At 46.5% G+C, this 22994-nt stretch overlaps 1 protein-coding gene across 1 annotated transcript in view; it reads right to left on the bottom strand.

Annotated features, from left to right (window-relative positions):
- RAB8B (RAB8B, member RAS oncogene family) overlaps positions 1-22994 on the bottom strand; it is a 184472-nt gene that overhangs the window by 38266 nt on the left and 123212 nt on the right. The window contains exon 6 of the mRNA XM_085643672.1: positions 19991-20056. Coding sequence (XP_085499798.1) covers positions 19991-20056 — 66 coding nt within the window. The remainder of the gene's footprint in view (positions 1-19990; positions 20057-22994) is intronic.

Genomic DNA, 22994 nt, shown 5'->3' with positions numbered 1-22994 from the left:
GCATGGGTTCACAAATGCTTATACACTGCCTCTGAGATAAGCCTGTCTGCTTGTGCCAAGCTACCAAGGGGGTGATCAGGGGTTATTTTAGGAGTGTACCTCATTACCCTGACTAGACGCAAGGGCCCCTATTTGGACAAAGGTACCTACCTCTGCCAACTAGAGACCCCCAAATCTAACAGTAACTGTAGGCCTTGCGTGATAATTTAACATAAGTATAACTAACTAGGGGGCGTGGTCAAGATGGCGGCACGAATGGTCATGTAATATCGCACTCTGTAGCGGCACACTAGAATCATGCTGTACACCCTCAACAAAGATGCCCTAATATCACTGTAGACACCCCCCCCCCCCCCTATATTATTTGGGCCCATACAAACTGGACTGGAGCAAAATCCAGCCAATTGTGCCGACCCAAAGAGCTCCGACCGCGTTGATGGCACACTGACCAATGGCCGCGGTGCCAGTGAGTAAGACTAGACCCTTCCCATGAGACTCGCCGGAGGAGAAAGACAGCGAGACTCTGAGGTGTACTCCCGATGCCCTGACCACAAAGCTTGTGTGTTGCGTCTGCCTGATGACCTCCCCCCCCCATCCCCGTAGCAACGAAGACTTGTCTGGCCAAGCCATCCACCTTCCCAGACGTATCCAGAGGGGAGATGAGCGGAGAGTGTGAGAGTGAGGCCGGGGGGTAGGGTGTGGGGGGAGGGGCGCGGAGAGTGGTGCTACCGCGATGCGCCGAGAGAGGCCTTGGGGGAATTGGTCCTACTGCATGGTGTTCCTGCTCCTCTCGGGGAACTATGACATACCAGCAGAGAGGGCTGCTGAGAGGTGATGGCGGAGCCAGAGTTCGTCGTATCCCTGTCACTTACATACATTATGCGATCGGGCCCATTACACTGCTGGCAACAGACAGCCTTCTCCCCCAGCCGATGCTGTATGACTCATTACGAGTAAGACTGCAAAGCTGTGATCACCGCATACTGACTGAGCACCAGCCTTTGTTAATGACCACCGGAGCCTCTCCATAGGCAGACTAACCCCCCCCCCCCCCCCCCCCCCCCCCCCCGGATTTCTAGGCGCTTGCCGGAACTTATGTGCCTCCTGAGACCCTCACCCCAAAATCTCTGCGACTGCATGGCAGTTTGAAGCACAGGTACAACACCCATCCGGTATTATAGCAGTGGTACTCTGGCAATCACAGGACCATTAAAGGCACTTGTTGAGCATACGAAGGAGCGCTGCTGCGTGCCCCCCACCTGCATGCCTGGAGCTGTGGTATTCTCCCCTCTCAAACGCTACTCTACCGAAGACTGTCACGGGGGTAACCCCTAGCCTATGGGGGGGGCCTTTGTTTGAGGTACAATTGGTGCTCCCCATGTCGCCCTCCTTGTGAACCACTGGGAGACCCGACTGTCTGGCGTCTCCAGTGTGGGGTGGCGTAATCTAGGACACCACCACCAACTACTGCATAGGACCATGCGCACAGGATCATCCAGAGAGGGGGTGCGGTCTCTCGCGTCTCTCCGGCTTCCTCAGATAAGCAATGAATTCCAACTCTACTGGCGGTGCACTGAATTAAGGAGAGAGCAGCCAAACCTGTACTTACCTGCTGGCGAGAAATCTTCAGGGGGAACAGCGACCCTGCGCAGCTTACCACCAGCACAAACGTCCATATGCCTTGATAAACGTGATATTGGAGTGACAGCCGTACATTGCAATTGAGAACTGAGGGATAGTGGAGACCATCAACACTACTGCCGTGGGTAAGATTACCAGAAGAAGAGATCAAGACATGGATCCCTCAGCGCTGCCTGAGCCTGCGAACTCAGAGGCACATCACGAAGACCATGATGTCAACAGTGGAGGCTCAGGCAGACTCACGCTGTAGGATATACTCCAGGCAATCATCCCTCCCTAGAAACAAAAACTGACACACTGGGGACTGAATTTTGTCTACTGAAAGATGATCACATGCGGCTCACTGAACGAGTCACCGTTATTGAAAGGATTCCATCACACCTTTTCCCTGAATGCCAAGGCGTGCATGAGAAATTGACAACTGTGGAGGAAAAGGTCCAGATACTTAAACAATGAGCACAAGATGCTGAAAATAGATCTAGGAGGAATAACATACAGGTGATTGGGCTCCCGGGACGAACTAAAGATGGCCTTTTTGGAGAGTGCCGCGCCCTGATGCTCCGCCAATCCTGTTGTGGCGCAATTGCTCTATTATAGAGCTCGAGACTATATACTAGCACAAGCTCGGAAGACACAAGAAATGGTGGTTGATAATTCCAAAATACGGATATTCCCGGACTATACTAGGGATGTGCAGAAACAAGAAACCGAGTGCCACCTTACTAGCACTGAAAAACTGCCTTAGGCAGATGGGGTGACCAATGTTGCATCCGAGGAACCTCTGGAAGATTTCCAAAACATTGTTGGCAACGACATAGAACTAGAGCCTCCCAAGGAAAGACCCCATCGAAAGCAGAGATACACACAGGCCAACAACAACCATTGGAGGCGGTGGTTTCCCTTCATTGTCGCGAACGTGTAGTCAGTGGCTAAGGTTCATAATGCTGAGATTTTGATATCCGAGACTGAAGAAAAATCAACTGCCACCGCATCTGATGATTCAGAACCCGAACTGCTGGTGATGACGCCAGGATCCATAGAGGAGTTGATATGAAATACACAAACCATGGTGGGGTAAGGACAATTGAATGACTGACCCCCTTGGGAAGCCTGACAAATATTAAGCGCCATCTTAACAGCATACGTGGGATTTGCAACAGCTTCCATGTTATATTCCTGTAACGCTGATAGTCCACAAAACTGTTAAGATGCACTGATGGGGGAAGCGAGGGCACAGCAATAGTAAACTCGAGACTGATCAAGGGGTCACGTTGCATAAACCAACAGATAGCAACCGGGAATTGTACACCTACTATTCTAATTTATATGATAGTGTAGCCGGGACCGGGGAATGGAACTTCGGGACTTGCTTTCCCTATTGGAACTCCAAAATTTGGCTACCAACGAAGCTGATGTCATTGGTGCAGACATTACGTTACAGGAGGTGAGGGCGGCAATTAAACATATGGCTAGGGGGAAAAAATCCAAGAATGGATGGATTCCCGATACAGTTTTACACAGAATACACAGATATTTTGGCACCCGTGTTAGTGAACCTCTACAAAGAAGCTAAGACCTCAAAATCCCTCTCAGCCTCCACTGGAGAGGCCCTCATAGTCCCACTTTTTAAACCCGGGAAGTGGCCAATGATAAAAGTGCATACCGCTCCCTTTCCATATTAAATGTGGACTATGAAATCCTCAGTAGGATTTCAGCTTCCAGGCTTCTCCCACACATGCCTCACTTAAGATACCAAGAACAGGCGGGATTCGTTGCAGGTAGAAATTTAGCGATGAATATCCGCAGACTCCTGATAATTCTGAAAGAGGACTATCGCTTACCCTCACATTCAGCGATCTTCGCTATAGATAGAGACGGCCTTAGATAGCCTCGAATTGGCTGTAAGAGGTCTTGGCACCCTTCCATTTGGGATGGGGATTCCTAAAAGGGACCAAACTACTCTATACAGCCCGCAAGCCTAGAGTTAAGAGGGATGTATATCGAAGACTTAGGACATGAAGCGTGGGATGAGACAGGGTTGCCCATTGTCACCGCTTTTAATTGTGATAGCGATGGAGCTGGGGCTTGCTACATCAGGAGAGGAGATATATATCACAGAATTCTGGCAGACGTGAGAGAATATCATATAGCATTATACACCGATGATGACCTTCACGTGTTCCTTAAAGATAGGATCACTGATCTACAGGGCTCCAGGCGATTAATGGACTACTTCGGTAGACTATCTGGCCGAAGAGAGAACTGGGTAATACCCTCCCACGAGGGACTTCGACACCTTGAGATAGGAACCCACATGTATCCAATATCTGGGTATGCCTATATTTCATGACTCGAGACTTACTAGAATGTAATGTCAAATGGGTGATTAGATCATTGCAACAGAGCAAAGATTTTTTGAACACTCTCCAGAACTCAGTGATAGGCAGAGTAGCATTAATGAAAATGATTGCCTTACCTCGTCTGTTTAACTAGTTTTCTGTACTAGCAATTAGAATCCCATGGACGCTATTCAAAGAACTTGAATCTATGCAAATGGCATTCCTATGGGGCTCTAGCCACAGAAGGGATGCTCTGACCACGCTTTAACGTCCAACAGGAGGAGGCCTGGCGGTCCCAGACTTCGAGACATACTACATAGCTGCTCAGTAGCAGTGGTTCACACAACAGATCACTAGTAATCTAACGTATTTTTACGCTGTCAGAGCACGGTTTAGGTCGGTATTTTGCAGACACTCCCAGATTTCACGGAGTTGATTTTTGGCAGAGAGTCCCTACTGCAGTGGGTGTGGTTTGCCAGTAATATAGTGCAACATAACCCGTAGAAGAAAGAAAGGTCCCCCGCCCGATCTGCAGAACTCTTTGGTTGAACAAGTGTGAAATCAGCGGGTGCGTGTTCGGAGAGCTTTACCAGGTGAGAATCGGATACACACACAGTAGGTTTATTCCGGCTGGAGGAGGAAGGCAGAGATGAGTCTGTATCTGCTCCAAAGTCGGCAGCTCTGGCAGTTAAGACATAAGGAAACTTGAGCGGCCTCCCCCCCCCCCCCCCCCGCCACACCCACCTCATCCCCCTCCCCTCACCCATTCTCTACCCCCTACCCCCTCCTTACCCCCCTTCTCCAACGTACATGGAGGAGCGCTCATGTCAGGGTAATGTGCTGAGGGGGCCCCAGGAAGATCTCCAGTGAACGCTAACTACAGGGTATCCATTCTCGGATTTACGTTTAAAAATCAGTGTTTTATGGCACTTGTAGTATTCGGACCAAAATTAGACACAAACTAAAACCAAAAATATGATTACTGAACCATTCTAATTGTGGTCCGTCGGCTGCGCTGCTGTCTCTGGTGCAGGAAACCAGGGTTCGAGCCTAGAGGTCGCGTCCACATCCTGTGATTCTGGGCAAATCACTTAATCTCCCCGTGCCTGAATGTGTAATGTAAATACGGTGCTCATGTAAAGCGTGCCAATACCTTCGGGTCGAGTTTGCGCTATATAACATATGCAAAAAATAAAATAATGAAGGGAATAAAGCCCTATGGTAATAGGGTATTCTCATGGCCTCGCCACTGTGGTCCAGATCATATGATGGCAACTGAAGGAGACCTAACTTGGCAGCATTGCCATACGTAAAATCTTGCAACTCCGTGTCACCTTATACATTGCGTTTTAGGGTTTTGCACTCACAAATGCGAGACTCATTGCATTGCAAATTCTTGTTAAATCTGAGCTGCAGAATCAAAGGACAATGGAAAGTATTTCCTGACTGTATTAAGCTCCTGAAAAGTAGAGCAGTATACAATTTCTGAAGAAAAATGGAAAAAGCAATAATAAAAGCAAAGCATTCCATAAACACCAGTAAAACACTGTTTCAGTTGTTTTTTATGGCGCTAAAATGAGTAACCACTGAAAAGCACTGTTTTTTTGAGGTATTGAAATCACTGGAAAAGACTGAAAAAACACCACCAGAATTTCCCAAAAATAGAAACTGAAAACAGGAAAGCCTAATCATAAACCTTGGTAGATGTTTGTGTTTGCTGTTGATGGGGATGTGTAAGTAAGCGTCCCTTAAGTCGATAGTTGCCATGTAATCCACTTCCTGTAATGAGGTATTACTCTTGGAGAGATGTCATTTTGAATCTTTATGAACTTGTTCAAGAACCTTAGTTCCAGAATTGGCCGTAAGGTTTCGTCCACCTTTGGTATGAGGAAGTAGGTAGAGTAGCCACAGTTGTTCCATTCCTTGTATGGTACTATTTCTATGGCCTTTTTGTTTAGAAGTTCCTGTGCTTCTTGTAGCAAATGAGGACGCACCTTTGCTGAGTGTACTCTGCTTTTTGGCCTTTTGTTTGGAGGTGTTTTTTCTCGCTCTATACAGTAACCGTATTGTATGAGGTTTAGTATCTATTTGTCTGATGTAATCTACCGCCACTCCTGGAAGAAGTGTCTTATCCTGTCTCCTACTGGTGTTGTGTGCTGGAGGTACTGTTTGTCTTGAGTTAGTTCTTATCTTTGTGTTATCTTTTGCTGCACCCCTAGAGATGTTAACTGGGTGTGCGTTGGTCCTACAGCGGAGTCACTTGGATGTGGGTTGTTGACCCCCCCCTCTCTGCCCGTTTCCTCTTCCTCGTGTGCGCCCTTGAAAGGATTGTCCTCGGGCTGGTATTGCCAGTTTTGCTGCTGCTGTCCCTACGGTTGGCCTTGGTTACCTCCTGGATAACCCTGTTGGAAGGTTTGGTGTGGTGCCGCAGTTTGGTGGCTCCCCCTACCCGTTGGTCTCCTTGAAGGTGTTTCCCTTCTCATCCCTCTGAACTGCAGGGCCCCCACAGACCTAGCTGTTCCATTGTCCTTTTTGAGTTGATTTAGTTTCTCGTCAGCTGGAGCGCCGAAAAACTGTTCCCCATTGAAGGGTGTGTTGAGGATGTTGTTTTGTAATTCAGTCTTGAAGCCCGAAATCCTTAGCCAGGCATGCCTCCTCTGTTATTCCCAGCATCATCTGCCTGATTAATGTCTCCACTGCGTCTAGGGCCGACTTCAGACATGTATTTGCCATGTTCTTTCCTTCTTCTACCAGGTGGCTCACCCTTCTCTGGTATTGGTTAGGTAGGTGTTTTAGGAGTTTGTCCACTTCTTCCCAGTGCTGGTATGCGTGCCCGTTGATGATCGCATTGGAATCGGCAATGTGCCATTGGATCGACACTCCTTTCCTTCTTCCTCCCCTTTAGGTCCATTCTCCTGCTCTCCTTGTCTGGAGGTGGTCCTGCATTTGTGGGTATATTTGCCCTCTTCCTAGCTGTGGATGTTATAATGGAATCCGCTGGTACTGATCCCTTAGTATACATAGGGTCTCTGGAAGAGTGTTTGTATTTTTTCTCCGTCCTTGGGGTTACTGCTTTACACATAGCAGGTTCCTTGAAGGCCTCCTTCCCCTGGTCCAGCACACTTGGGAGCATGGGTAGGAACTGGCTTCTGGTCTGTGATGGCAACATTGTCTCCAAGAGGAAGCAAGATCGGGGTTTCTCCTCCTCTAGCTGCACTCCATATGTGTCTGCAGCCCTCTTGATGACTTGGTTATAGATTCCTATGTTGTCGGACAGTGAAGGCCTCGAAGGATAGGATTCTACCCCTTCTTCCGGTGATTCGGCATAGAGATCCTACTGCTGCAAGTCCTGCGCCTCCGAGGATGTAGAGCCCTTGTTCGTTTGCTTGTCTTCCTCATCTTCGGCATCGCTGTAATACAGCTCTTCCTCCTCCAGTTACTCGCCAGGTTCTGGTGTGGTCGGTGGTTGAATTTCCTCGACGCACCTTTCGGCTTCGGGCGTGGGTTTCGACAGAATAGTTAACTGTTTCATCTTCTCGTTGAAGTCCCTTTTGCATTGCAAGATGCTTGCCCTTTCGGCCTCGAGCCTTTTCTTTTTCTTCTCCATCTCAGACGCGTGTTCGGTGTCAAGGGTTTTGGCTTTTCTCTTCACGGTTGTCGAAGTCATAGCCGCTTTCAGCCCTTCATGTTTCGACGTCGAAGCGTTCCTTCCGTGACTGCTCTTCGACGCCTTTGCCTTATCTTGGGTTTTCGCCGTCTAGGAGTCCTTGTCGAAGGAACCGACGGGCTGTTTGACCTTGGATGCAGTTGCGGACGTCAAGTGTTTCGACAGCAATGCGCCTTTCGAGGACTATGACTCACTTTTGCGAGTATCAGTGGAGTGCCTGGCCTTCGACGACTCTTCCCTCCTTCGGCATTTTCTTTTCGACGACGACTATGGCGTGCATTGGTCCTTCGGCGATGTTGTCCTCCTCTCCACTGGAGAGTCCCAAATCTCGGCACGATGAAGGTGTCCCCATCCCCTGCATGCTGTAGGTTTGCTCTTCTTTGCCTCTCTCTTACTCTGGGGGTTTTACGAGTGAATGCCGTGCAGGCGTTGCAGTCCTCGCTTCGATGGTTGAGCGGCAGGCAGAGATTGCAAACTGGGTGTTGTTCCTTCTGCGCGTACTTGTGGTGGCAGTTTGCTCAGAATTTAAAGGGAGTTTTGTCCCTCACCGCGCCCAGGGAGCTCCTGGTGTGCGTATTCTCTGTAGAACGTCGAAGTTCGATGTTTTTCTCCCCTTTCATCGTCCCAGTTACGTGACTCGTAATCCGGTATGTTCAGGTGATTTCTCGATTTTTTTGTTTCCCGTGGATTCCTCACTGCAAAGTTGTGGAGCTCCTTCACTGACGATCCAGACCCAACGTCAGAAAAAAAGAATCTGAAGATGGCGACCAAAGGTGGGAGCTTCCGGAGGAAGCGCATCGACGTCACGAAGGACACCAAATGATGATATGTCGACGCCCACCTGGGCCCCGGAAAAAAAAAAAAGAATACAGCAATTCCCGACCCAACCACTAGATGGCAGAATAATACACAGCATAGTGAATCCAGAAAGATTTACGCTGCAAAACTTCCCATACTAAATTATCCTACTCCCTCAATCTAACCCGGTTACTTATTCAAGAACAAGCTTGATCAAGTTCCAGGAACAAACACTTATTGCTTTTGTTAGACCCTCACATGCTCTACCTACTGTGATGCTTAATCATCGGATCTCATCCTGGTTCCTAAAAAACAGAATTAGCTCAACCATGTTTCAGGGAGCACTTTTTTTATATTGTGGTAGAGCAAGTCGAAAGTTATAAAAATGCCCGATACATCTGGGTATCCTTATATTATTAACACTAATAGAGTGTGCAGTGTTACAGATGCAGATGGCAGCCACAGAGCACTGATTTTTGTGCGTCATGGTGCAGATTTCTCTTACAGTGGAGTAGACTAAGTCAATATAGAGGCTTACATTAATGTTTAACTCTGGCAGATACAAAAGCTGTATCTGAGCTTCAGAGTAGGCAACAGTGGGGCCTGTATAAGGTAAGGGGTACGGTCAAAGAACCAATAAAGTCACCCTAACAGGTGCTGCTTTGCTCTCACAGAAGACAAGATGTTTGGATCGGATCCCAGTCTCCTGGAAGCCAAGATAACAAGCAAAGACACTGATCTTTTTGTTGATAATCAGTGTAAGAACTTTAAAGGATGTCCACATGAACAAAGAAGTCCTTGTTTATAGATCACACATTTTTGCTTCGTACTGAATTGTTCATGTATCCTTTATTTCCTAGATGTATTTCTTTACCCAGATATTTTTTTCTTAGTTTTGCCTTTCGTGTAACATGTGAGCCTTGTATACTACAGACTTCAGGTGTCCGGGTGGGGTTGAGTGTTCATAACTAGATAAAATTGAGAGTTCTGACCTTTTCCTCATCAGTGGTAAGTGGATGCGAAACTGCGGGAAATTTAGCTGTTTATGCATTTGCCTAATTAGGAATGGTCAAAGGGAAGATTGTAGGAGAAATGCCCTAAACACTATTTCCTCGTTTTGGGTATTGAAGAATGCAAGGAACAAGGAGTGCCATTGTAATTAATGTAATAGTAATCGCATCAAGTTTATTACAATAGCAAATACCTGACTGCTCTTTAATAGAATTACCCCAACAGGAGAAGTGAGTGTGGTGCATGCCTGCCAAAAGGATGTTGGAAGCAGGCACAAACAATTCCCTGCTGTGGAAGCTGCTATGAAGTGCATTGGTTTTTCCTTAGTACAATACAATTCCCAACCTCAAACCATGCTTCAAAAAACAACTGCTTTTGTGGGAGGGTCTGGGGCAGAGCAGCAGAGGTTATCCGGTCCAATTCCCCTCTGTGGGAAGAAACAAAAGGGGAATTACAGAGATTCACTTTCCGTGCCGGAATTACATCCAACCCTCTTCTCTTACCAGAGTGATGAACATGTGCCAACTGTATTTGGCATTTTATGGGAACATGCATGACAGGGGTACGCAGCTGCTGAACTACAGCCTGCACAAAAGATAAAGAAAACACTATGTGAGAGGGGAGAGTGAGTTGGAGAAAACAAAAAGAAGCACATGTAGAGTGAGAGAGAAATGCAGAGGAAGTACATGTAGTGCGAGTCGTGCATATGGTCGTGCAAGGTGAGAAAAATGGTGGAAGTGACGAACCCAGAGAGGGAGACTACACAGACAAGTGATGCGAAGATAAGAATTGCAATTGTTCCTCATCTTATGTTGAATGAAAATGAAAGTCAACAAGGATCGCTAAAGTTAATTGCTCTGACATGCTTTGTGCATGTATTTGTTGTTTGAATTGGATGCCCAAGAGGAAATACAGGCAGATGCACCTAAATGCTGGTCAGTTAGGATGCGGTGTTAACCACATGATTCAAGCGGATGTTTTAAGCGATGCCCATAATTACAAAATCCATTCAGTTTTATAAAGGATTCCTAGACAGTTTTCTTTTATCACACCCTTTTAGAGAGTCCACCCGTCCCCTCATGCTTTTCTTCCCACTGAAAAAGATGCTGGTGGAGTGAACAAATGACAAGAAAATAAGGTTGAATTTGAAAGAAATAAGATGCAGACCGTGAAATGCACAGGACAGAGTGGTTGAGAGACTGGTGCAATAAAAATAAATGAATTGGTAAGGGGCATGGAAGAGAGACAAATTGCAAGCATTCTTGTCATCACCTTTTGTGTGTTTGCTGCACCGCCTTAAGTGAGAAGAGTATGTACAGACATGAGTGCCCTGCTCACTGTGCCACTGGAACCAAGCTACACCTGACTGACAAGCCCCTATCAGGGCTAAACCGGTTTTATTTTTGCCTGTGCGCCGGTTAAGGGAGGATCTGGCCTCGCAGTTCAGGCTGGACTGTTCCTATTGGAGTAGGATCCCAACTGATTTGCATATGGCTGGGTCCCAACTGAGGTGGCATGGCAGCCAAAAGAAAGATGGGTCAGAATGCTATCTCAAGTGATTGCCAGTGGTTAGGCAAATTGCAAGCAGTTAGATAAAAAGCAAACATTCTTCCCATCACCTTTTGTGTGCTTGACTCTTCATGGTAACCAGGCTGTGTAAAATGCACAGGCAACATGAAAGCAATGGTGAGAGAGGGGAGGCGACTGAGCTGTGCAGATACAGTAGAGCAGATGAGGTCTTGCTGAGGCCCAACACCCCCCTAAAGTTACCATGGGCTACAAGTAGATGCTGAACGCAAGACCAAATTCAGACTAGCCACATCCAGGTGATGGATCTGCGTGTATATTTGTTCAAAAGACTGTAACCAGACACTTGCATTCTGCAACATGCACCAAACCCTATGCACACATTTTCCACATAGAAACATACAACAAATACAGACTTTAGCATTAGGCTTGATGTCCCTACTCACCTTCAGTGTGTATTCACCCATCCGAGGCCCACCACACCCCTGGAGTAACCATTGGCTGCAAGTAGAGGCTGAACACAAGACCAAATTCTGACTGGCCACATCCAGATGATGGATCTGCGTGTATATTTGTTCAAAAGACTGTAACCAGACACTTGCATTCTGCAACATGCACCAAACCATATGCACACATTTTCCACATAGTAGACACATACAACAAATACAGACTTTAGCATTAGGCTTGACGTCGCTTCTCACCTTCAGTGTGTATTCACCCATCCCAAGCTCATCAGTACGTACCACTTGTGTGTCTATCATACTGAAAGTCACACCCATGCCTCGACATATAACTGCCGCCACCAACAATAAATGTTGCAACCAGTGTCCTTTATAGCCAAATTCAAAAGACTTTAATAAGAGGTCCCCTTTTGTATGCAGGTAGCAGTACTGCACATCTACATAAAGATCTAATCTTCTAAGCAGTGACCAATGGGATTCTTTCACCTCATGTGGAAGTCGTTCTCTTTCAAAGAGTCAATGACAGAATGCTGCTCCTCCAGCCTTGAGATGCACAATGTCGTGACAATAGAACAGTTCGCTTTCTGGAACCAACTGCTGCCAAGACATTACAAAGCGCTGCCACACATGGCTGTGTTCGCAACCACCACACCCCAGTTTTGCAGCTCTTGGGACAATGCAAGATACCCTCCAGGTAACTTGGAATTTGTTGGTCAGTGCAGAGCCCAGACCAGGGGCATGCTGCAATCTCCAGAAAGCTTAAAAGAAACAAAAAATAAATAAAACAGGGTGCTTACCCAATATAAAGCATGGTGAGCCTAGCAAGGTTACTGTGAGAAACGTGGCAGGAATGAACAAGGGGACATCAAGTGTGGGAGGAATGAAGGGTTGGGAGGGATGAGCTAGCGGGGATAGACCGAAGTGCAACTCATATTTTGTACAATGTATGAACACGACAAAAAATGCACCACCATGAAGTAACAGGATTCAAAACCTAGCTAAAAGGGAACAAAAATAATATCTTCAATTTAAAATGTGCATAAGTCTTATAGCTGTAGGATAAACTTTTATTGCAGAAAAGAGGGAATTAAAAAGTCTTTAAGCTCTAAGAATTATGTACGTCTCGGCACACCATCAGTATGTCAAACTTAAAGGTGGGGCAACCCCTTTTCACCAAGAACTATAAAAGGTATTAAAAAAATAAAAAAATAAAAAGAGTTCAATAATCCTACCCTAAACAGCACAGGTGTTTTCCAATTACGTCTTGGAAAAGTCTTTGGAAGTCACGAGATAGGAGAATCCTCCTTTGGGTGATAGTGTGCATGGGCATCGGCTCCAACTTCAGATTGTTTTTCGCCAGCAGGGAAATGGAGTTTTGTGAGAAACCGAAAAGATGCCCATGTATGCTGTATCTAAATAAGATAATACTGGAACAGATAACGGTAGCCGGGGAGGTGGGTGGGTGTGTGTGGATCTGCAGCTCTACATGCCATGAACAGATGCATACTGGTAAGTAGCATTTTCCGTTCAAGGCATTTGAGCTGCAGATCACACACTAAGCATAGATTGTACAGCAGTACGCCTCCTTAGCGGCGACCACCAGTATCTGTTGCAGTAGTTTGAAATAATGTTTTGAGTACAGCCTGGCCCACACTAGCTTGCTGTTTTGTTTGCACTTCTACACAATAGTGCTTTGTGAATGTGTGTGGTGTAGACCATGTAGCTGCTTTGCAGAGGTCATATATGGGAATGTTCTCTAAAAATGCCATTGAAGCCCCTATCTTACGGGTAGAGTGGGCTTTAGGGGGAACTGACAATGTTAAGTTTTGCTTTGTGATAGCAAATCTGTATGCATTTGACAATCCACCTTGCTATCCCAGATTTTGATATGGGGTTGCCTTTATGTGGTGGTGAGAAGGATACGAAAAGTTGTTTTGTCTTGCGAAAAGGTTTTGTTCTCTCAATGTAATAAAGCAGTGCTCTTTTGACATCCAGAGTGTGAAGAGCTTTCTGCGACTGTTTGCGGTTGCGAGAAGAACACTGGCAACTCTACAGACTGATTGAGGTGGAAGGGAGAAATACCCTTAGGGAGGAATTTAGGATTTGTTCGGAGAACAACCTTATTATGATGTATTTGTAAGAAAGGTTGCTGAATGGTTAGTGCTTAGAGCTCACTAACTCTTCTAAGAGAAGTGATGGCCACAAAAAAAGCAACCTTCCATGTTAAAAACTGTAGCTCACATTTATGTAGAGGTTCAAATGGAGGACCCATTAGTCTTGTGAGAACTATGTTTAAATTCCACACAGGTGAGGGTGGTACTCTGGGAGGAATTATTCTTTTGAGGCCTTCCATAAATGCTTTGATGGCAGGTACTCTGAAAAGTGATAAGTGTTGCCTATTTTGTAAATAGGCCGCTATGGCAGCGAGGTGCAACCTAAGATGTATAAGCCAAGTTACACCTTTGGAGATGTAGTGGGTAACCTATGATGTGTTGGATAGACACATCTAGGGGATTGATGGTGTTGTTATGACCATATAAAACGAATCTTTTCCACTTGGCTGCATAGCAGGCCCTAGTGGTGGGACGTCTAGCCTCCTTAATAACGTTCATACAGTCAGGGGGAAGGTTAAGGTAACCAAATTCTAAGACCTCGGGAGCCAGATCGCAAGGTTGAGCTGAGCTGGGTCCGGGTGTCTGATCTCTCCATGGTTCTGGGTTAAGAGGCGTGGGGAGAGGTGCAGTTTTTGGTGCGGAACCACAGAGTTGCAGTAATGTGGTGTACCACGGCTGTCTGGCCCAAGTTGGAGCAACTAGAATGAGAGTCAGTGAGTGTTGCTGTAGTTTTCACACCACCAATGGAATGAGTGGGAGAGTCGGAAAAGCGTACACAAATCTGCCTGACCAATTCATCCATATCGCATTGCCTTTGGACAATGGGTGTGGGAATCTGGCAGCGATGCTTGGGCATTTGGCGTTTGTGTATGGCGAAGAGGACTATGTGTGGTTGGCACCAGATTTGAAAAAATGGTTGAAGAACTTGTGGATGAAGTTCCCACTCATGAATCTGTTGCGTTTGACGCCTTAACAGATCGGCTATGTTGTTTTGGACTTCCGGGACATGTTGGGCTAGGAGAAATATGTTCTGCGGTACAGCCCATCTCCATAAGCTTTGTGCTAGATGAGAGAGCTGTAGAGAATGTGTCCCGCCTTGTTTCTGTATGTAGTACATGGCTGTCATGTTGTCCGTGCGGACTAGGAAAGCCTTGCCCGATATTTGCTTTTAGAATGCCTTTAGGGCTAGGAATATGGCTAGTAACTCGAGGTGGTTGATGTGGAGTAATTTCTGTTGAGGAGTCCACCTGCCCTGCATGGTGTGATGTAAAAGATGAGCTCCCCAGCCGGTGAGCGATGCGTCCGCTGTCAGGACAATTTGTGGAACTGGCTCTAGGAACGGTCGCCCTTTGGAAAGGTTTTTGGTGTTCCACCACTGCAGAGAGCGGTGAGTGCGACCGTCTACCAACACCAGATCTGTTAACGGACCTTGAGCCTGGTTCCATTGGTGTGTTAGGCACTCTTGGAGAGGACGCATCTGGAGAGGACGAATCTGGAGTCTTGCGTGAGGCACTATGAATATGCAAGAGGCCATCATCCCTATGAGTTGCATGAACACTCGAGCTGGAAGAGTGTGTTGAGGCTGAAATTTGGTTATGGGAGCTTGCATGCTTGCTATCCTGGCTGGACTGGGATAAGCGAGCGCTTTTGATGTGTCTATTGTGGCCCCTAGGTACTGTTGTATGTGGGACGGTTGTAGATGAGACTGTCCGTGATTTACTGTGAACCCCAAGTCGTGTAAATAGTTGAATAGTGGCGTGAGTGTGGTGTACACACTGACTGTATGAGCTGGCTTTTATGAGCCAGTCGTCTAGATATGGGAAGACGTGAATGTGCTGTCTTCTTAGATGAACGGCCACTACCGCCAGGCACTTGGTTAATACCCAGGGTGCTGTGGTGACTCTAAAAGGGAGTACTTTGAATTGGTAGTGTTGACCGTCCACTACGAACCCGAGATATTTCCTGTGAGGTGTGTGAATGGGAATATGGAAATAGGAGTCTTCGAGATCTAGAGGGACAAGGAAGTCACCCTGTGAAAGAAGAGGAAGGACCTGCTGAAGTGTGACCATGTGAAAATGGTCTAACTGTATGTAGAGGTTTAGGGATCTGAGGTCCAGAATAGGTTTCAGAGATGTCCTTTTTTGATATGAGAAAATAGAGAGAGTAAACTCCTGTGTTTTGTTGGTGCAGGGGAACTGGTTCTATTGCACTCTTTTGCAGGAAGGAGATGACTTCCTGTTTGAGCAGTGACAAATGTTCTAACGACATTGGGCGATGTTTGGGTGGTATGTTTGGGGGGGTAAAGGGGAGTTCTAGACAGTAGCCCGATTGAATGATATGTCTCACCCACCTGTCTGTGGTGATGTTGGTCCAAACAGGCAGGAACTGTTGTAATCTTCCCCCGACTGGAGTGGAATGGGCCGGTGGGAAGTCATTGGGTAGGGGTGGAGGCAGAGCGGGTGGTGTTGGTCTTGCCTCTACCTTTGTTACTGTTGCCTCTGTAGCCTCCTCTCTGGTAACCTCTGGTGAATGTAGACTGGGTGGGAGTCTTATAAGAGGTGGAGGGGTTGTCAGAGGAGTAGCCTCTGGAGGTGCCCTTGTAAGAGGGACGACGAAAAGAACGTCTGGGAGCTTGCGATTGCAAGGCTCCCATTGATTTAGCTGTGTCTGTGTCCTTCATCTTTTCAAGGGATGAATCAACATTAGGGCCAAATAAGTGTTCCTGATCGAATGGTTGGTTTAAGATGAAACTTTGTACTTCAGGTTTGAAACAAATGGAGGTGTTGATGATGAGTTTCCCCTCTTGTATAAGGGGATTGGCTTTGTCCTTTTATTTGTCCGGGATGTGTTGCAATAGGGTTTCAAGTTGGTCGTAATGTGCCCTATCGAACCTAGCTAACAGTGCTTGAGTGTTGGCGATACGCCATATGTTAGCTGCCTGTGAAGCGGTTCTTTTGCCAGAGGTGTCTAAGAGTTTGGACTAATTATCGGGGGGTAGAGCGTCCCCTGATGTTTGAGAGTTGGCCCTCTTTCTAGCATTGGAGACTACAAGGGAGTCTAGTGGTACAGGGACCTTAATGTAATCTGGGTCTGCTAGGGCAGCCTTGTATTTTTTCCTCGATCCTGGGGTTATTAACCCTAGCCCTGACAGGATCTTTAAATACCTCTGGTGCATGCTTGGTAACTCTTTTTAGCATGGGCAGAATAGTGGTGGACCTTTGTGGGTTATCAAAGGTGTCCATAAGGAAATCCTCTTCCACAGGGTCAGTATGTAAGTCAACCCCGTGGTATTGGGCAGCTCTGTGTAGAAGCTGTGAAAACCCATTGTGTCCTCTGGAGGGGGAAGGCCTAGAGGAGTGGATGTCATCCTGTGGAACATTAGGGACAGCTGGCGTACTATAATCATCCCAGGGGTCAGGGGAATAAGGTGGATCCCCTAGTGGCTTATCATCCGCACCCCTTCCTGTGTCATCAGAGGTGTCATCATCATCATCCATTGGTGGAGGAGATGGTGTGGTGGAGGTGGGGGAGGAGGAGGAGGTGGAGGTGGTGGTGGAGAAGGGACCCTGAGAGGAGATGTAGCAATGTCCCTTTTTTAGGTGGTGGAGCCGGTATAGGCGTATCCAATGGTCTCTTCTTTGTACTTAAAGTCAGCTGACCAGTTTTAGGGTCTTTTAGAAGAGTTTTCTGTTTAGGGTCTGGTTTAAATAGCTCTTCTGATAGAGGCTGGTCTTTCGGCGCTGACCATTTCGGTTCGGAAGACTTGCGCGGCACAGACTCTGGAACGGTTTTGTGCTCCTTTAGCTTGGAACTGTGATGTTTTACAGTCTCTGTGGTCGCTTGTGGAACCGGGTGTTTTTTCAGATCCAAGGCTTTTTTCGGCTCCGAAAGGTGTGAATCCGAAGCTTTATGGATCAGCTTTTTGCTCGGCTCCAGTGTTTTTTCGGAGTCGATGGGGCGGTGCCTGTTGATTTCGGTGCAGAGTGCTTGGATGTGGAGGCAGCGATCGGCACGGAAGAGGAGGGCGGTTTCTTTTTTGGTGCCGGTGTCCGCTCTGTACCGATGGTGGACTGACTTGAGCCTGAGTCGCCTGAAGGCTTAGTAGGCTTCTTTGCCGGGCCCGAGGGCGGGGTATGGGAAGCAGTCTCTCGGTGTGCACCTGGGCCCGAAGGTGAAGGTGTGACCGAAGCCTTATTCGATGGTGTAGGTAGGGGGTCGGGGTCTACGTCTCTACTTATTACCCGCTGCCCAGGAGTGATGTGCTCGAGGTCGGAATCATCGGCTTCGGAGGCGCTCGCGGGGCCTTCTTCGATGCGCTGCTATTCTGGTACATCGACGCCCTCCTGGAAGATGTCATCGGGGATGGGTGCCGACGAGCGAGCCACTGTTCTTCTGGCTCGACGATCTCAAATGGTGGTCTTCGAGCGGAAAGAGGCACAAGCTACACAGTCTCTGGCCTCGTGCTCCAGAGACAAGCAGAGGTTGCACACCTCATGCAGATCGGTGTGGGGAAATTTCTATCCACATTGAGGACATTTCTTGAATGGCGTCCTTTCCAGGAGCCAGATACCAAGGCCCAGGTAGGCCCGAAGGCCTTAGTCGACGACCGGAATCGAGGACTTCGATGTTGAAGAGATGCACGACTAGGAATCGCGATCGAAAACGATACCGGAGAAGGGTGAAGGATTGCGCGTCGAGAGTGGAATCGGTGACTATTCCGAACTGGAGCGCAAGAAACACATCCAAGCTCGATGGCGGAAAAAAACAATCTGAAGGTGGACCGGATGCCCACGTGCACTATCATCCAAAGGAGGAGTCCCCTATCTCGTGACTACCAAAGACTTTTCCAAGACAAAAACAAGTGCAAACATCCGGGCCCAACAACAGATGGCGATCTATGCTTAGTGTGTGTGATCTGTAGCTCATATGCCTCGAATAGGTTATTATAAAATCATGAGAAGAGAGCCTCAGAAAGTGTGCATGGTCTAAATGTTAGATACGCCTACTATTCACCAGGCGTCTTAAGATGAAAGACTTGTGTTTGCATTACCTAGCTCATGGATTCCAAAGAAGCTGATGGCTTGAACATCCTAAATCGTTTAAATAGCTTTAACAGTGAAGAAACACAAGGTACTGAATAAATATAAGCAAATCTAAGGAGCAGATGCAAAACAAAATCCATCTAATTCAGGGCCAGCGATACCTGCGGTATTGGAAAATCCATCTTCCGTCCCCCATATTTAGAATAAGAGTTAATCTGTGCTTGAGATATGCGGTAGAACTTTACCAACCTCAGAAACATTTGGCAAGAAGTGGAGCCCAAATGCGGTTTATGTATAATGGTGGAGACTAGATGGTGTAAAAGGGAACCAAAACCGGGAAGGTGGCACTTGGTTGGTGTGGGATATATCACCTGCAGACTTACTGGGCTATGAGCAAGCCTTGACGTGGTAAATATGAAATACATTTCTGCACCATGGAGAATGATAACATTGTGCACACCTTTCACTCCCAAACTGCCACATTTCAATTTTGGAAATTTTTTATTTGCGTTTATCAGTGAAAATAAACAGATCGTGTGGTGAACAGCTTGTCCCACCCTCTTAACACTTTAGCTCAATTCCCCTCAACTGTCTTATGTTGTAATCAACCTATTCCGATTGTGCCTTTTATCCGCTGCATTTAGACTTGTCCATGGTCATGTCTTGAATGATCAATATGATTTTATATCGCTGTTTTTCTGAGCACCGATCCTGTGGCAGTCACCACTTACATGTTTTAGTAACCCCACCCCTCCCCTCACATTGACAGTCACATTGTTTATACCTTGTATACAAAATAAATATTTTAGATCTAATAGCATACTTTCTGCTATATGTAACCACTAGCATTTTGAAATTATTCATGGCAGTCTAGTGTGAGGTGGGTCCAACAATAACTGGATCAATGTCGAGACCTCCATCAGGTCTTCAGGGAGTGTGTCCTTCCTTACCCGGTTGATACATATCTCTTCTGGTGCCCAATCCGCCATAAATGCATTATGCGTTGAGCACGTTTAGAGATCTGTTTCAAAAAACATCGTCAGCCAATACGAACCCCTCTAACTAATTTGGAGAAATGTGTGCAAGCAATTAGGTGTCCAGCGGCACAGAACAAGTACTTTGAAAATGACAGAGGTAGAGACAGTTGTACACACAACACAAATGACAACTTTTGACAGCATGAACTGTGTTTTCTCTTGGCAAATGATGTTCCAACTCGTAAAAAAAAGAAAATGCTAGGCAAACGCACAAAATAATGTAGGTTTACGAGAGACGTTTATAGGACTTTCACCAGTGGAGAGAAAAAAAAAGTCTAATTTGGCAGATGGCCTGCAGCAAACATTGTCTACATTTTCTAAATAAAAAAATCATTTAATGGCAGTTTACTTACCTCTTCTACATTGATGCTAGATTTTGCACTGGTCTCCAAGAACTTAATCCCATAATCAATAGCCAACTAGAAAAAGAAACAAAATCAGGCACATTAAACATATTGCAAGTCTAATAATAACAGCATTCTAGATCTCTAATCTAGTCTTTTAATATGATTTTAGCAGTCAATCTGCAAGTTTAAGATTCTGCTCATTAAAGTTCGAAGTTTGCCACCATTTGTGGCTTAAGAAAGACGACCACATGTATCCCTAAAACAAACTGGACATTTTTATTAAGGTTTACTGTTAATACAATCAACACTTTTCTACAACACATTGAGTTAATTTTTGCAACATTAGATTCTGCCCTAATATTAGGAGGGATGGTCTGTCTAGGCTCAAACATCTGCATTCTAATGAAATCCTTACTCAGTCACTATCAGAAGAGCTGAACGACTAGGTTGAGCATTTTAACGTGCTAAATAAGGTCGTTAACTCTCTCTTTCATGGATTGCGTGGCAGTCAGGCTGTGGTCCTAACAAGGGGCCTGCATTAGCCACAGCTGCCAATAATCACTACTGTCCAAAGCAGATAATGAACTACACATTTGCACTACTTCATTTGCACAACTCGCACTACTGTTGGGGCCCTGGAGCATAGCACACCAGTACTCACACAGAGTATATTTAACGGGTTGAGAAAAGCATTAATCTCACTCGCTGGAGATACTTTCACAAGAGTTAATAATAGCATAGAAAGGTACAGAATAGTGAGCAACATGTACAATGTATATATACCACACGACATACACAAGCAGTGCAGTAAATGTAGGCATAGGTGGGCTTTTTAATTTCGCCGGCAGAATCGGAGGAAGAAACAAGTTACTTACCAGTAACTTTGGCTCTCCAGTATTGGTAACTTTCATAGATTCCCATAGCTTGTATCATTCCCCGTCGTCGGAATGGGAGTCTCGGTACTCAAAATAACATAGCAGTAAATACAAAAGAGAAAGAAAAAAGGCCTAGGCCTCATTCCCTTTTGTAACATATCTACCTCTTTTTGTAAAAGAGACCCAAAACAAAGCAACAACCAATCAGATCAGCCTCACCCCACAGAACCTTCCTCAGAGCCTCAGATTTTCGTAGCCGTTGTGTAACAGTACAACCAAACCTGCCGAGGGCTGAGTTTTCCCAGGGTAGGAGGGTGGGCGCATGGGAATCTATGAAAGTTACCAATACTGAGGAATCAAAGTTACAGGTAAGTAACTTGTTTCTTAATCCAGTATTGCAACTTTCATAGATTCCCATAGCCTGTATCAGAGCAGCTAGCAGTAAAACACATTTTGCTTCCCAGAGACATCTCCTTCTCCGTAACTATATATCACATCTTTATTTTTTTTTAAACATAAAAGTACCATGCAATCACATAAGAAAAAACACATTCATCAGATTTTCTAAAGGCTTTAGTGCGGTCCAAATAAAATTTCAAGCACCGCTGCACTTCCAGCAAATGAAGTGCCCTTTCCGCCGGTGTAGACAGCTGAGGAAAGAAAGCCTTGAGAATCACCGGCTCATTTAAATGAAAGTCCGAAGGCACCTTTGGTATGAACCTTATGAAGGTTTCTGGATGGTAAGAGCTTGTAATTCCCCAATACGTCTTGCTGAAGTGAGAGCAAGAAGGAGTGCTAATTTCCATGAGAGGAATTTCAAATCCACTCGAAGAACCGGTTCAAAAGGAGGTTTCATCAGCTGGGTGAGAACCAAGTTCAAATGCCATGTGGGAGGCGGAGGCCTCATGGTAGGAAAAACTCAAAACAGGCCTTTGAGAAATTGCTTGACAATTCTAGAGGACCAAAGAGACGGCCCAGAGGCAGTGAGTCTGTAGCGAGAAACTGCAGCCAAATGAACCTTTATGGACGAATGAGCCAAACCTGCCTTAGCCAAGGACAGGAAATAAGGAAGAACCTGATGAGGTTGAGACAAAAAAGGATCCACACTTTGCTGATGGCACCAAATGCAAAAGCGTTTCCATTTGAGACGGTAAGTCTTGTTAGTGGAAGGGGCTCTAGCCTGAGAGAGAACATCCCTTATTTTGTTCGAGAGAGGAAGATCTAGGAACTCTCGCTGCTCAGGAGCCATGCTGAGAGGTGTAAGGAACGAGGATCCGGATGCCAGATCTGGCCCTGGGACATCATGAGAAGATCCGGAATCATCCGTAGAGGACGTGGAGGGACCAGAGAAAGAAGGTGAAGCTCCGTAAAACAAAACTGCCTTGGCCAAGCCAGGGCTATTAAGATCATTTTGCATGGTTCCGTCTTGATCTTTCTGAGTATCCTCGGTATTAACAGAATGGGGGGAAAAGCGTACACAAATGCGCTTGACCAAGCTATCGAAAGCGCATTCCCCAACGATCCGCGATGGTGAACTTTGCTTGCGGATGACTGGCATTTTCTGTTTTCCGGGGTTGCGAAAAGATCTATTGAAGGTTTGCCCCACTGGTGAAAAATGTCTTCCAAGACCATCTGGTTCAGTTCCCACTCGTGGCTTTACGGATGAAAGCCTGCTGAGCCTGTCCGCCTTTTTGTTGAGGACTCCAAGGAGGTGTTCCGCTGTGAGCGATATTCCGTGGAGGATCGCCCATTCCCAAATCCTCTGGGCCTCCTGCGACAACGGAAGAGATCTGGTACCCCCTTCCTTGTTGATGTAATGCATGGCCGTGGTGTTGTCCGTGCGGATGAGAACCGCTGAACGCTGCAACCGCGGCAGATATGCTTGAAGAGCCAGACGAATCGCTCTGAATCCAGGAGGTTGATATGAAGGAGGCGGTGCTTGGGTAACCAATGCCCGCTGACCTGCAAGTCCTGAAGCACCGCCGTCCAGCGAGGCATCTGTTGTGACAACGTGAGGAGCTGGATTGCTTACGAAGGATAGACCTTGGGATAAATTCTCCTCTTTTGTCCACCACAAGGTGGCGTCCCTCATTGCCGCAGTATTCACCACCTTGTCGTCGAAAGAGCCGTGAACT

This window comes from Triturus cristatus, chromosome 3_1 (assembly GCF_964204655.1).
Source record: "Triturus cristatus chromosome 3_1, aTriCri1.1, whole genome shotgun sequence".
In the NCBI taxonomy this organism is placed as follows: Eukaryota; Metazoa; Chordata; class Amphibia; order Caudata; family Salamandridae; genus Triturus; species Triturus cristatus.
The sequence above is the reverse complement of the archived record's forward strand: the minus strand, read 5'-3'. Positions and strand labels throughout refer to the sequence as shown.